Here is a 14,712-nt window from a genome sequence, read left to right as displayed (position 1 = left end):
GCTTTTGTCTCTTCCAGTATTTTCTCAGGGCCCTTCTCTCTCTCTCTTCCTTCTGGGACCCCATAATGTGAACACTGGTGTGTTTAACGTTGCCCCATAAGTGCTCATTTCTTCTCGCTCTTTTTCTTTGTTGTGGCGTGCCACAGTGACTTTCAGCACTGCCTTCAAGCTCCCTCACCTGTTGTTCTACCTCATTTACAGTATTAATTCCTTCCAGTTTACTTTTCATTTCAGTTACTATATTGTTCAGCTGTTTGTTCTTTATATCTTCTAGCTCTTCGTTTTACCATTTTTGTATCTTCCCCATCTGTGCTTTCATTCTTTTTCTGAGGCCTTGGGTCATCTTTACTATTATTATTCTGGATTCTTTTCTGGGTAGATTTCCTATCTCCACCGCACTTAATCTTCTTAAGGGGTTTTATCTTGTTTCTTCATCTGGAACATATGCTTCTGGCCATCACATTTTGTCTAACTTTCTGATCTCCATTTCATAAGCTGCAGGTCTGTAGTTTCTCTTGCTTCTGGTGTCTGCTCCCTTGTTTGTGAGGTTCTCCTAGAGGCTTATGCAACCTTCCTGGTGGGAGGGACTGGTGCCTGCCCATTGGTGGGTAGAGCTGGGTCTTACCCCTCTGGTGGGCAGAACCATGTCAAGGGCTGTGTTTAGAGTTGGTTGTGGGGTCAGGAAGACTTTAGGCAGCCTCTCTGCTGATGGGTGGGGCTGTGTTCCTGCCTTGCCTGTTGTTTGGCCTGAGGCATCCCAGCACTGGAGTTGTTGGGTGGGGCCAGGTCAAAATGCCAGCCTCCAGGAGAGCTCACACCATAGAGTGCACCCCCATACCTCTGCCTCCAGTGCTTTTGTCTCCACGGTGGCCACAGCCACCCCCTGCCTTCCCTGGAGATGCTACAAAACCAGCAAATACTTCTGTCTCGGGCTCCTATGAAGTCACTGCTTTTTCCCTGGGTCCCAGTGCACATAAAACCTTGTGTGCACCCTCCAGCTCAACAGAGTTGAGTTTCTGTTTTGCACAGTTCTGTGGAGTTTCTGTGATCAAGCCTTCTGGCCTTCAAAACCAAGTGCTCTGAGGAGTCCCTCACTCAGTGCCAGACCTCCAGGCTGGGCAGCCTGATGTGAGGCTCAGAATCCTCACTTCTGTGAGAGAACCTCTGTGATATAATTATTTACCAGCTTGTGGGTTGCCCATTTGGTGGGTATAGGATTTGATTGGGCATATTGTGAATGTGCCCTTCCTACCATCTTTTTGTGGCTTCCTCTTTGTCTTTGGATGTAGAGTATCATTTTTGGTGGGTTCCAGTCTTTTTTGTCAGTGGTTGTTTCAGCAGTTAGATTTGATTTTGGTATTTTTGTGGGAGGAGTTGAGCTCAAGTCCTTCTACTCTGCCATCCTGTCTCCAATCAGAAGCCAAAGTTCTTTAATAAGCATAGATGTGGACATGTGGGTAATCCTTTGGGTGTGTCTTCTCAGACAAATTCACATAAAATATATGTCTGTACTTGGTATTTCCACAGGCACAGCAGCCTAAGATTGGTTTGTTGGTCACCCCATCAAATGTGGAATCTTGTTCACAAGAGAGGCCTCATTTTGAAAATAAATGATGTGTTTCTATATGATACTAGCCTTTAAAACCACAGCCTGTTCCTGTAGCCATTCCTGCAAATGGCAGTGTCCAGAACACCAAGATTCATGTTCTCTTCCATGGAGTGTTTTCTGAGACCACAATGGGGCAATTACTCATAAACTGTGCTTCTTCTTCATCTATGATATGGGAGATCCTGGCATGGTCTTTCTACTTATCACCCTCTCTGTTCTCTTTTCTATATTTTTTTTAAAAGAAAGTTGTCAACTGTTCTTGGGAATTCTAGACCTAAAAATGAATTTTTGTTACTGTTTTGTCATTTCTTATTTTTGTGACCTTGGGGAAGTCACTTGATTTCTCCAAGCCTCCAGTTACCTCTAGGGCACTGGAGATTGAAATAATTGTTCCATCCACAATACGAGATTGTTGGAAAAATCATATTTGAGGAAGTATAGTGAGTAGCACATTCAGGCAAGAATAATTCACACTGAGACACAATCTTGCAACAGAGTAGAGCTGGGCAGGGAAAGAATTGGCCACCAGGGGAACTAGCAAGAGGTAAAGCTGGATTACTATGAATGGAGGTTTGTGACATTGCACAAGAGACAGGTATCAAGACCATCTGCAAGGGAAAGAAATGCAAAAAAGCAAAATGACTGACTGAAGAAGTCTTACAAATAGCTGTGAAAAGAAGAGAAGCCAAAAGCAAAGAAGAAAAGGAAAGATATACCCATTGGAATGCAGAGTTCCAAAGAATAGCAAGGAGAGATAAGAAAGCCTTCCTCAGTGATCAGTGCAAAGAAATAGAGGAAATCAATAGGATGAGAAAGACCAGCGATCTCCTCAAGAAAATTAGAGATACAAGGGAGCAATTCATGAAAAGATGGGTACAATAAAGGACAGAAATGGTATGGACCTAACAGAAGCAGAAGATATTAAGAAGAGGTGGCAAGAATACACAGAAGAACTGTGCAGAAAAGATCTTCACGACCCAGATAATCCCGATGGTGTGATCACTCACCTAGAGCCAGACATCCTGGAATGTAAAGTCAAGTGGGCCTTAGGAAGCATCACTACGAACAAAGTTAGTGGAGGTGATGGAATTCCAGTTGAACTATTTCAAATCCTAAAAGATGATGCTCTGAAAGTACACTCAATATGTCAGCAAATTTGGAAAACTCAGCAGTGGCCACAGGACTGGAAAACGTCAGTTTTCATTCCAATCCCAAAGAAAGGCACTGCCAAAGAATGCACAAACTACCACACAATTGCACTCATCCCATACACTAGTAAAGTAATGTTCAAAATTCTCCAAGCCAGGCTTCAACAGTATGTGAACTGTGAACTTCCAGATGTTCAAGTCGCCTTTTAGAAAAGACAGAGGAACCAGAGATCAAATTGCCAACATGCGCTGGATCATCGAAAAAGCAAGAGAGTTCCAGAAAAACATCTGCTTTATTGACTATGCCAAAGCCTTTGACTGTGTGGATCACAATAAACTGTGGAAAATTCTGAAAGAGATGGGAATACCAGCCCACCTGACCTGCCTCTTGAGAAATCTGTATGCAGGTCAGGAAGCAACAGTGAGAACTGGGCATGGAACAACAGACTGGTTCTAACTGTTCTATACTGTCAAGGCTGTATATTGTCATCTTGCTTATTTAATGTATGTGTGCAGAGTACATCATGAGAAACACTGGGCTGGAAGAAGCACAAGCTGGAATCAAGATTGCTGGGAGAAATATCAATAACCTCAGATATGCAGATGACACCACCCTTTATGGCAGAAAGTGAAGATGAACTAAAGAGCCTCTTGATGAAAGTGAAAGAGGAGAGTGAAAAAGATGGCTTAAAGCTCAACATTCAGAAAACTAAGATCAAGGCATCTGGTCTCATCACTTCGTGACAGATAGATGTGGAAACAGTGGCAGACTTTCTATTTTTGGGCTCCAAAATCACTGCAGATGGTGACTGCAGCCATGAAATTTAAAGACGCTTACTCCTTGGAAGTAAAGTTATGACCAACCTAGACAGCATATTAAATAACCCAGACATTACTTTGCCTACAACAGTCTGTCTAGTCAAGGCTATGGTTTTTCCAGTGGTTTTGTATGGATGTGAGAGTTGGACTACAAAGAAAGCTGAGCACTGAAGAATTGATGCTTTTGAGACTGTGGTGTTGGAGAAGGCTCTTGTGAGTCCCTTGGACTGCAAGGAGATCCAACCAGTCCATCCTAAAGGAGATCAGTCCTGGGTGTTCATTGGAAATACTGATGTTGAAGCTGAAACTCCAGTACTTTGGCCACCTGATGTGAAGAGTTGACTCATTTGAAAAGACCCTGATGTTCAGAAAGGTTGAAGGCAGGAGGAGGAGGGGATGACAGAGGATGAGAAGGTTGGGTGGAATCACCAACTCAATGGACATGAATATGAGTAAACTCCAGGAGTTGGTGATGGACAGGGAGGCCTGGCGTGCTGCAGTCCATGGGATCACAAAAAGTTGGACACGACTGAGTGACTGAACTGAACTGAAAGCTGGATTGTCAAGGCCAGATCTGTAACAACACATCCATATTAAGAAACTTGGACTTATTATGGAAGATGAGGGACTGTCTCTGAAATGTCACTCAGATCCTATTTGCAATTTAGAATATCTCCTTTGGAGGGAGAGACAGCAGGGGAGGCTGGCTCTCCAGCAAATTAGAGGACAAAGGTCACTAACTCTTCTCTCATGTTAGTGGTTATGACAGAGCATCAGTGAGGATGTGTGTGTCTGTGTGTGTGCTGAATTGCTTCAGTTGTGTCCAACTGTTGGCGACCTCATGGACTGTAGCCTGCCAGGCTTCTCTGTCCATGGAATTCTCCAGGCAAGAATACTAGAGTGGGTTGCCAGAGTGGGTTGCTCTCCTCCAGGGGATCTTCCCGACCCAGGGATTGAATCCGTATCTCTTATGTCTGCTGCAGTGGCAGGGGGTTTCTTCACCACTAGCACCACCAGGAAAGCCCATTATTGAGGATGGGATATATAAATTTGTCTAAACATTTATGTTTTATGCTTTAGCTCTCCCTTTCAAGGTAAAGACATTTGTAGGATCATAGATTTAGTAGAACATTTTCTCATGAGGACATCTAGACCATCGCCCTGAATTTGGGAGGATCAGATACTTTCCCTCCCACTTCCAGATGAAGTAACTACAGTTCACAGAAGTTAAATGGCTTACTTAAGTGGTGGAAAAGAAAGAGGAAGAGTCTAGACTGAGTGCCTGCCTCCTCCCTATCCCACCACACATACACATACATATACAACATACAAATACCATATACACTCACACACATACCACTCATGGTAGAGAAATATAGAAGTCAGAATCATAAAGCCTGCTTTCACATGAGTCTAAGCTGAGGAATTCTGTTTCTGAAGATCATAAAAGTTGTTATAATCATATAATCTAATTATAAAACATTTCTATGTAATATATAATGCATATTATGTTTCCTAAGCATTTTCAGTTCAATTGCTCAGTCGTGTCCGACTCTTTGCAACCCCATGAACCACAACACACCAGGCCTCCCTGTCCATCACCAACTCCTGGAGTTTACCCAAACCCATGTCCATCAAGTCGATGGACATCCAGCCATCTCATCCTCCATCAACCCCTTCTCCTCCTGCCCCCAATCTTTCCCAGCATCAGGGTCTTTTCCAATGAGTCAGCTCTTTGCACCAGGTAGCCAGAGTATTGGAGTTTCAGCTTCAACATCAGACCTTCCGATGAACACCCAGGACTGATCTCCTTTAGGATGGACTGGTTGGATCTCCTTGCAGTCCAAGGGACTCTCAAGAGTCTTCTCCAACACCACAGTTCAAAAGCATCAATTCTTCGACACTCAGTTTTCTTTATAGCCCAACTCTCATATCCATACATGACCACTGGAAAAACCATAGCCTTGATTAGGCGGACCTTTGCTGGCAAAGTAATGTCTGGAATTTTTAATATGCTGCCTAAGTTGGTCATAACTTTACTTCCAAGGAGTAAGCGTCTTTAAATTTCATGGCTGCAATCACCATCTGCAGTGATTTTGGAGCCTAGAAAAATAAAGTCAGCCACTGTTTCCACTGTTTCCCCATCTATCTGCCATGAAGTGATGGGACCGGATGCCATGATCTTAGTTTTCTGAATGTTGAGCTTTAAGCCAACTTTTTCACTCTCCTCTTTCACTTTCATCAAGAGGCTCTTTAGTTCATCTTCACTTTCTGCCATAAGGGTGGTGTCATCTGCATATCTGAGGTTATTGATATTTCTCCTGGCAGTCTTGATTCCAGCTTGTGCTTCCTCTAGCCCAGTGTTTCTCATGATGTACTCTGCATATAAGTTAAATAAGCAGGGTGACAATATAAAGCCTTGACGTACTCCTTTTCCTATTTTCCTAAGCATTTACATAGGCATTTGGTTGTGGACTTATATTCATTAGTAGTTTATTTCAAGTTCACAATTACCCTATTGTGAAGGCACTATTACTATCTTATTTATAAATAAACAGATTTAATGAAGCGAAGTTCCTTGCCCAAAGTCACAAAATTAATGTGGCTTCAAACACATGGTTCCTGCCTGAATTTTAAACACTTCAGAATGGTGCAGTCCACCTGGTTTAATCGTCTTACAGCCCTAGAGGAGGATATTTTGTCCACATTACAGATGAGACTCAGACATGTTCAGTGGCAATGCTTTTATCTACATAAGAGTTCAGGAGCCCACACTGTTTCCTAGCTGTTTCTATTCTACTATGATGGACTGTCTCCTCAGCCTGAATCTTCTTGCTTCCCAGTCACAGGACAGACCTTCTCTCTGAAGAACATCTCCACAGAAATGTCGGGTTACTACATCTGCATCTCCAGCAATGAGGTGGGGACTGAGTCCTGCAACATCACTGTGGCTGTCAGACCTCGTAAGAGCAGTTTGGGATGGAGGGAGAGAGGGAGGGTGAAGGCCAGAAGGTGACTGGCTGGGGATCCAAAGAGTCAACTGACTGGGAGGTGAGCCAGGCAGCCTCTTTGGGGTCTCCCATTGGCAGGGTGGCTGAGGCGATGACCAGATACTCCTGTCCCAGGTTCCCCTCATCTGGAGGCTAGCCCAGTTCCCTTTGTTGTTTGGAAATAGCACCTAAGATTGGCTTCTAGAGACCTTAGTCCTACCTTTAGGGTTGCTCTGTGGGCAAGGGGCAAGTGCCCAGACCTGGCTTCCACAGAGTCATTCCCCATCATTTGGGGAGGGACACCCTGACCAGCTTGGAAATGAGCTGGAGTAGGAGCTGGCATGACATCTGAAGGCTCTTTTGGAGCCTGAGTAGCTCGGATCTGTTGGCCATCTGGCGTTTTCTATACTTGCATCCTGAAAAGCATCCTCCAGGCTTGTCTGGTCGTTCCCAGGAGGCCATGCTGCTGGCGGCACTGCCCCTTGGGCTGGGAAGGACCACCTCTCACATCGGGGACACTGGCTACTGTAGTTCTCATCCCTGGCATGCGCACCCTGCGTCTTGTGTTATGGGCTCGAGTTGGGAACTGCGGTTAGGGCTCACAGGACTTGTGGCTCTGTCTCTCCCAGCCTCCATGAACGTGGCTCTGTACGCGGGCATCGCCGGGGGCGTGGCTGCGGCTCTCGTCATCATCGGCATCATCCTCTACTGCTGCTGCTGCCGGGACACGGGCAAGGCTGAGGACACCGACGTCGCACGGCCGTGAGTGTCGGGGTCAGCCTGTGGGCAAGGCTCTAAGCACGTTAGGAAGATGTGCCCCAGCTCCTCACAGCCTCTTCCCCTCACAGCACCTCAGGGGGCAGCTGTTAACAATAAAAACAACTTTTATCCATCCCATTTTAAAGTTGAGGAAAGAGTCAATGATTTACCCAAATCATAAAGTGGCATTGCTCTCTGGGACATGACTCCAGGGCTCATGGTTCTCCAGTCTCTAATCCCAGGGTAGAGTTTCCTGTGGGTGTCCAGGGCCAGGTGTGGGGGCAAGCCTCTGTCACAGGCTGCTCTCTCCTCATAGCAAGCGCTAGACCCAGCTCCCTCAGTCCTGAGTGGGTGAGTGTGAACCCTTCCCCTCTGTCCTCAATGCCTGCAGGAACCGGGCGGCCTACCGGGAGCCACCAGAGCAGCTGACAGAGCTTTCCAGAAGACAAGAAGAGGAGGGAGAGGATGACTACAGGCGTGAAGACCGGAGGGACGCCGGCCGAGAGACCCCTGACCGGGCTGGCCGATGACCCAGGTCTGCTGCAGGCTGGGGTCAGTGGGAGGATTAAGGGGTCATCCCCCTGCCTCAAGGCCTCTCCTCTCCTTTCCAAACCTGACTTTTCTGACCCTTTGCCCCAGATATTGAGGGATGCTTCATTCCCCATGTTGGTTGCTGGAGGACTTGTCTTGGCCTAGCCAAGGGGACGTCACTTCTGAGTGACCTGCCAAGTGCCCTCCCCTTTGAAGTGACCCTCCTATTACAGCTCAGGGCCCTTCACCCTGGACTAGGCAGCAGCGCCCACTTCCCCATGGCACTCCTGCTCCCCAGAGGTGATACTAGCCTCAGGAGGGCAGAAGTTGCCCTCCCCACTGTGTGCCCAGCATCCAGGGGAACAGCACCTGGCAGAGGTTTTGCATGCAATACATTTTTGTTGAATGAATGAAAGAATAAATGAGTACACAAAGACTTTATTTATCCAACTTTGGTGTGAACTCCTTGCTTTGGACCCATGTTGGCCTGACCTCAAGCTCCCTCTCCAGCTGGATCTCCCACAACTTTTCTGAACATTCCAGATGTTCCCTGCAAGGGCCACCTCAACTCCCACTGCGCACTCCCTGATAGGCTTTGCTTTCTCCATCTGGCTGGGAATGCCCATGAAACTCCCATCTCTGCCTGTCAAATCATACCTGTCCCTCCAGGCCCATCTCAAATCCAGGTGAACTCTGTAACCCCATCCTAATCTCACACACAGATGGGGACAGTCTCGTTACTTTGTCCCACACCCATCACAGGCCACATGGCACAGTTGTCTGAGTGTCTCTCCCTCTGTGTGTAGTGCTGCCTCCTGGAGCAGGGCCTGGGCCTCAAACCCCTGCTTTTCCTGGAGCCCTCACAGTCTCAGCCCTTCTAGCAGGCTCAGTCCAGCTAAATTTAGGAAACTGCTTTCGTAGATTGGGCCTTCCCCTCTCTGGTCCCTGAGACACAAAGATGACTCCCACCCAAATCCACTTGCTAATTTCATGAATGAAGGAAGAGATGATTTAAATGAACACATACTCATGTGAGTACATACACTGGAGTTAGTTTGCAGCTGGTTCTGTGGTCATAGTGATTCTTCTTAAGGACAGAGTAACTGACATGCCCATCTCTGCTTCCTGATACCTAATCCCTGCACTGCCCAGTCTGTTCCAATCTTGGCTGGGCTGCCAGATCTGCTTTGCTGGCTGTCTGTCTAGTTGCCCCTCCCATAGCCTCTCACCTGTTTGTCGATTACTTCTGTTCCCAAGAGCTCGGCAGTGTCCTGGCTGCTTGGGTCTTGTGATCCAGGAGCTAGTTTCACTTAAATGCAATTTACCAGCAAGTAAACATTATCATTTCTTTTTTCTTTGAATGATCAGAAAAGCAAATCTGTAAATCTGTTGTCCTTTAGCTTCATAGCATTAGTCCTTCCAATGAATATTCAGGACTGATTTCCTTTAGGTTTGACTGGCTTGATCTCCTTGCAGTCCAAGGGAATTTAGAATATATTTTTAATATATTTTTATATAAACATATTTTTATGTGTTTTGTTAAATTCTTTGGTTCATTCAAAATGCTGTCAGTAATAATAAAATTGTCAGTGGAAATTCTTATTTCTTTTTTAAAGTGGGTTTTATTCACATCTAGGTACAGATTATGTCATTTGTTGTCATGTGTCAGCCTGCTGTGGGCCTCTCTTAGGCTTTTTGGGAGAGGTGAGGTAAGGGAGTCAAGGAGAGAACTGGGTCAGAGCCTGTGGGTCCCATTGATTGTAGCCATAGTAGGGTCAGGCAATGATTGCTGGGGACAGGACAGAGCCCTGCCTGATTATGGAAGAATATTCCAGGTGCCTGCAACATCAGAAAGAACACACGGACCTGGGATTGGGTGCATACACTCTAAGGAAGATGGTGGAGAGGCTCTGGCCAGATATACCCCAAAGAGCGCCCCTCCTGAGAGAGGGAAGAAAGCAGACCCCCGTTCCAACTGTCAGAAATCTGGTGATTCTTCCTCCTCTGCAAGCATTCAGCTCTGTCACCCTCTCCCACCACACATTCAAAGTCCTCTTGACCTATGTACCCCTGTCTTGCACCTGTTCCACAGTACTGTCATTACCATGGCCTGTGTCTGCCTAGGCCTGTGAGGTTCGTGAGAATAGGAACAGATCTTACTCATGGCCTGGCACATATTCACACAAAACTTGACACATTTTTGTTGAATGAATAATTTTTTTTGTCACCGTGTCCTGTTCAAAGCCATTTCCTTGTCCTCTAGATACTTTGGGTGTCTCCCAGCCCTCCTGGGGCAAAGTTTTACACACATGATCTTGAAAGTAGTGGAAAGGAGGTGTCCACCTCCCCCACCCCTGACCTGGCTGACCTCTCTGCCCCTGGAAGGGCTCTGAAAGTTCACCTGCCTTAGCTCCAGGCTTGGGTAAGAAAACGAGGGAGATTGGAACCCACCACATTCCTTCAGCAATAAATATTTTGTGAGCTCCTGCAATGTGTCACATTGAGAAACCTGTATGCAGGTCAAGAAGCAACAGTTAGAACCAGGCATGGCACAATGGACTGCTTCCAAATTGGGAAAGGTGTACTTCAAGGCTGTATTATTGTCACCCTATTTTATTTATATACAGAGTACATCAATGAAATGCCAGGCTGGATGAAGCACAAGCTGAAATCAAGATTGCCAGGAGAAATATCAATAACCTCAGATATGCAGATGACATCACCCTTATGGCAGAAAGTGAAGAACTAAAAAGACTCTTGATGAAGGTGAAAGAGGAGAGTGAAAAAATTGAAACTCAACATTCAAAAAACTAAGATCATGGCATCTGGTGCCATCACTTCACGTCAAATAGATGATGAAACAGCAGAAACAGTGACAGACTTTATTTTCGTGGGCTCCAAAATCACTGCAGATGGTGACAGCAGTGAAATTACATGAAATTCACATGCAGCCATGAAATTAAAAGATGCTTGCTCCTTGGAAGAAAAGCTATGACCAACATAGACACCATATTAAAAAGCAGAGACACTACTTTGCCAACAAAGGTTTGTCTAGTCAAAGCTATGGTTTCTCCAGTAGTCATGTATGAACGTGAGAGTTGGACCATAAAGAATGCTGAGTGCTGAAGAATTGATGCTTTTGAATTGTCATGTTGGAGAAGACTCTTGAGAGTCCCTTGGACTGCAAGGAGATCATACCAGTCAATCCTAAAGGAAATCAGTCCTGAATATTCATTGGAAGGACTAATGCTGTGAAGCTAAAGCTCCAATAGTTTGGCCACCTGATGCAAAGAACTGACTCACTAAAAAAGACCCTAATGCTGGGAAAGATTGAAGGCAGGAGGAGAAGGGAACCACAGAGGATGAGACAGTTGGATGGAATCACTGACTCAATGGACATGAGTTTGAGCAAGCATCAGGAGATGGACAGGGAAACCAGGCATGCTGCAGTCCATGGGGTTGCAAAGAGCTGGACATGACTGAGTGATCAGCAACAACAATGTGCCAAACACAGTACTGGATATAGAGCTCACTATGATGTCATTACTCAGGAGGTGCTACGATCCTTCTGATGGAAGTGACAGGCGGGAGCATGGTCAGGTGAAATGGAGAAGATGCCATGAGAACGCAGTACAGGGGCCTGAGTTACTCAGCCAGAGGGATTTGGGAAAGCTTCAGAGGTGACCTGTGGGTTGCATCTTGAAGGAAAACAAGGAGTTTTCAAAGTGAAAAAGGGGGTGGTGCTGAATCTTCTGTCCTCCATTTCAGATCTCTTTTACTTTGGTCTTAAATTACATTATGAGTTGATAAGACTACTCTACTGCTGTATTTATTTTAAGCCATAAACTCAAGGAGAATCAGATTATCTTCGATTCCCTTACAGTCACCATTAGCCCAGCAGTACAGCCTCCTTCCCAATTCAGGTTTCCAGTTGATGGTTCATAACCTTGCCGTGTTTGACAAAAGAGGCCAAGAAAAAGAAAGAAGAAAAGAAGAAAAGAGACCCATGTTTGAGGGAAGATGGTTTGCTAGGCACTTGAGACAGTTTTTTAAGTAATCCTCACTTGAACTTTCAAATACTAAGGCATATTTTTTTCTCTTTATCTGCTTTTATTTATTTATTTTTAAAATTTATTTATTTTAATTGGAGGCTAATTTCTTTACAATATTGTAGCAGTTTTTGCCATACATTGACATGAATCATCCATGGATGTACATGTGTTCTGTACATGTGTCTGTTTCACATACGATATATGTGTCAATGCTATCCTCTCAAATCATCCCACCCTCGCCTTCTCCCAAGGAGTCCAAAAGACTGTTCTATACATCTGTGTCTCTTATGCTGTCTCATATATAGGGTCATCATTACCATCTTTCTAAATTCCATATATATGCGTTAGTATACTGTATTGGTGTTTTTCTTTCTGACTTAATTCACTCTGTATAATAGGCTCCAGTTTTGTCCACCTCATTAGAATGGATTAAAATGTATTCTTTTTAATGACTGAGTAATATTCCAGTGTATATATGTACCACAGCTTTCTTTTTTTTTTTTTTTTAACATAAATGTATTTATTTTAATTGGAGGCTAATTACTTTATAATATTGTAGTGGTTTTGCCATACATTGACATGGCTCTGCCACGGGTGTACATGTGTTCCCCACCCTGAAACCCCCTCCCACCTCCCTCCCTATCCCATCCCTCTGGGTCATCCCAGTGCACCAGCCCTGAGCACCTTGTCTCATGCATCAAACCTGGACTGGTGATTCATTTCACATATGATTATATACATGTTTCAATGCAATTCTCCCAAATCATCCCACCCTCACCCTCTCTCACAGAGTCCAAAAGACTGTTCTATACATCTGTGTCTCTTTGGGTGTCTACCACAACTTTCTTATCCATTCATCTGCTGATGGACATCTAGGCTGCTTCCATGTCCTGACTATTATAAACAGTGCTGTGATGAACATTGGAGTACATGTGTCTCTTTCAATTCTGGTTTCCTTGTTGTGTATGCCCAGCAGAGGGATTGCTGGGTCATATGGCAGTTCTATTTCCTGTTTTTTAAGGAATCTCCACACTGTTCTCCATAGTGGCTATACTAGTTTGCATTCCCATTGTAAGAGTGTTCTTTTTTCTCCACACCCTCTCCAGCATTTATTTTTTGTAGACTTTTGAATAGCAACCATTCTGACCAGCATGAGATGGTACCTCATTGTGGTTTTGATTTGTATTTCTCTGATAATGAATGATATGGAGCATCTTTTCATGTGTTTGTTAGCCATCTGTATGTCTTCTTTAGAGAAATGTCTGTTTAGTCCTTTGGCCCATTTTTTTGACTGGGTCATTTATTTTTCTGGAATTGAGATGCAGGAGCTGCTTGTATATTTTTGAGATTAATTCTTTGTCAGTTGCTTCGTTTGCTATTATTTTCTCCCATTCTGAAGGCTGTCTTTTCACCTTGCTTATAGTTTCCTTCGTTGTGCAAAAGCTTTTAAGTTTAATTAGGTCCCATTTGTTTATTTTTGCTTTTATTTCCATTACTCTGGGAGGTGGGTCATAGAGGATCCTGCTGTGATTTATGTTGGAGAGTGTTTTGCCTATATTTTCCTCTAGGAGTTTATAGTTTTTGGTCTTACATTTGGATCTTTAATCAATTTTGAGTTTATTTTTGTGTATGGTGTTAGAAAGTGTTCTAGTTTCATTCTTTTACAAGTGGTTGACCAGTTTTCCCAGTACCACTTGTTAAAGAGATTGTCTTCTGTACTTTGTATGTTCTTGTCTCCTTTGTCAAAGATAAGGTGTCCATAGGTGCATGGATTTATCTCTGGGCGCTCTATTTTGTTCCATTGATCTATATTTATGTCTTTGTGCCAGTACCATACTGTCTGGATGACTGTAGCTTTGTAGTATAGCCTGAAATCAGGCAGGTCGATTCCTCCAAATCCATTCTTCTTTCTCAAGATTGCTTTGGCTATTTGAAGTTTTTTGTATTTCCACACAAATTGTGAAATTATTTGTTCTAGTTCTGTGAAAAATACCGTTGGAAGCTTGATAGGGATTGCACTGAATCTATAGATTGCTTTGGGTCATATACTCATTTTCACTATATTGATTCTTCCAACCCATGAACATGGTATATATCTCCATCTGTTTATTTTGAAATAAAGATTGTGAAAAGAGACAAAGAAGGACACTACATAATGATCAAAGGATCAATCCAAGAAGAACATATAACAATTATAAATATATATGCACCCAACATAGGAGCACTGCAATATGTAAGGCAAATACTAACAAGTATGAAAGGGGAAATTAACAGTAACACAATAATAATGGGAGACTTTAATATCCCACTCACACCTATGGATAGATCAACTAAACAGAAAATTAGCAAGGAAACACAAACTTTAAATGATACAATGGACCAGTTGGGCCTAATTGATATCTATAGGACATTTCACCCCAAAACAATGAATTTCACCTTTTTCTCAAGTGCACATGGAACCTTCTCCAGGATAGAGCACATCTTAGGCCATAAATCTAGCCTTTGTAAATTCGAAAAATTTGAAATCACTCCAAGCATCTTTTCTGATCAAAATGCAGTAAGGTTAGATGTCAATTACAGGAGAAAAACTATTAAAAATTCCAACATATGGAGGCTAAACAACAAGCTTCTGATTAACCAACAAATCACAGAAGAAATCAAAAAAGAAATCAAAATATGCATAGAAATGAATGAAAATGAAAACACAACAACCCAAAACCTATGGGACTGAGTAAAAGCAGTGCTAAGAGGAAGGTTCATAGCAATAAAAGCTTACCTCAAAAAAACAAGAAAAAAGTCTAATA

General features: G+C 43.8%; 1 protein-coding gene across 1 annotated transcript in view; it reads left to right on the top strand.

Annotated features, from left to right (window-relative positions):
- Positions 1-7,928, top strand: part of GPA33 (glycoprotein A33) — a 50,310-nt gene extending 42,382 nt beyond the window's left edge. Inside the window, exons 5-7 of the mRNA XM_065924712.1 lie at positions 6,420-6,539; positions 7,196-7,328; positions 7,717-7,928. Coding sequence (XP_065780784.1) covers positions 6,420-6,539; positions 7,196-7,328; positions 7,717-7,855 — 392 coding nt within the window. The 3' untranslated portion in view covers positions 7,856-7,928. The remainder of the gene's footprint in view (positions 1-6,419; positions 6,540-7,195; positions 7,329-7,716) is intronic.
- The last annotated feature ends 6,784 nt before the right edge of the window (positions 7,929-14,712 follow it).

Source organism: Muntiacus reevesi, chromosome 1 (genome assembly GCF_963930625.1).
Source record: "Muntiacus reevesi chromosome 1, mMunRee1.1, whole genome shotgun sequence".
In the NCBI taxonomy this organism is placed as follows: Eukaryota; Metazoa; Chordata; class Mammalia; order Artiodactyla; family Cervidae; genus Muntiacus; species Muntiacus reevesi.
The sequence above is the reverse complement of the archived record's forward strand: the minus strand, read 5'-3'. Positions and strand labels throughout refer to the sequence as shown.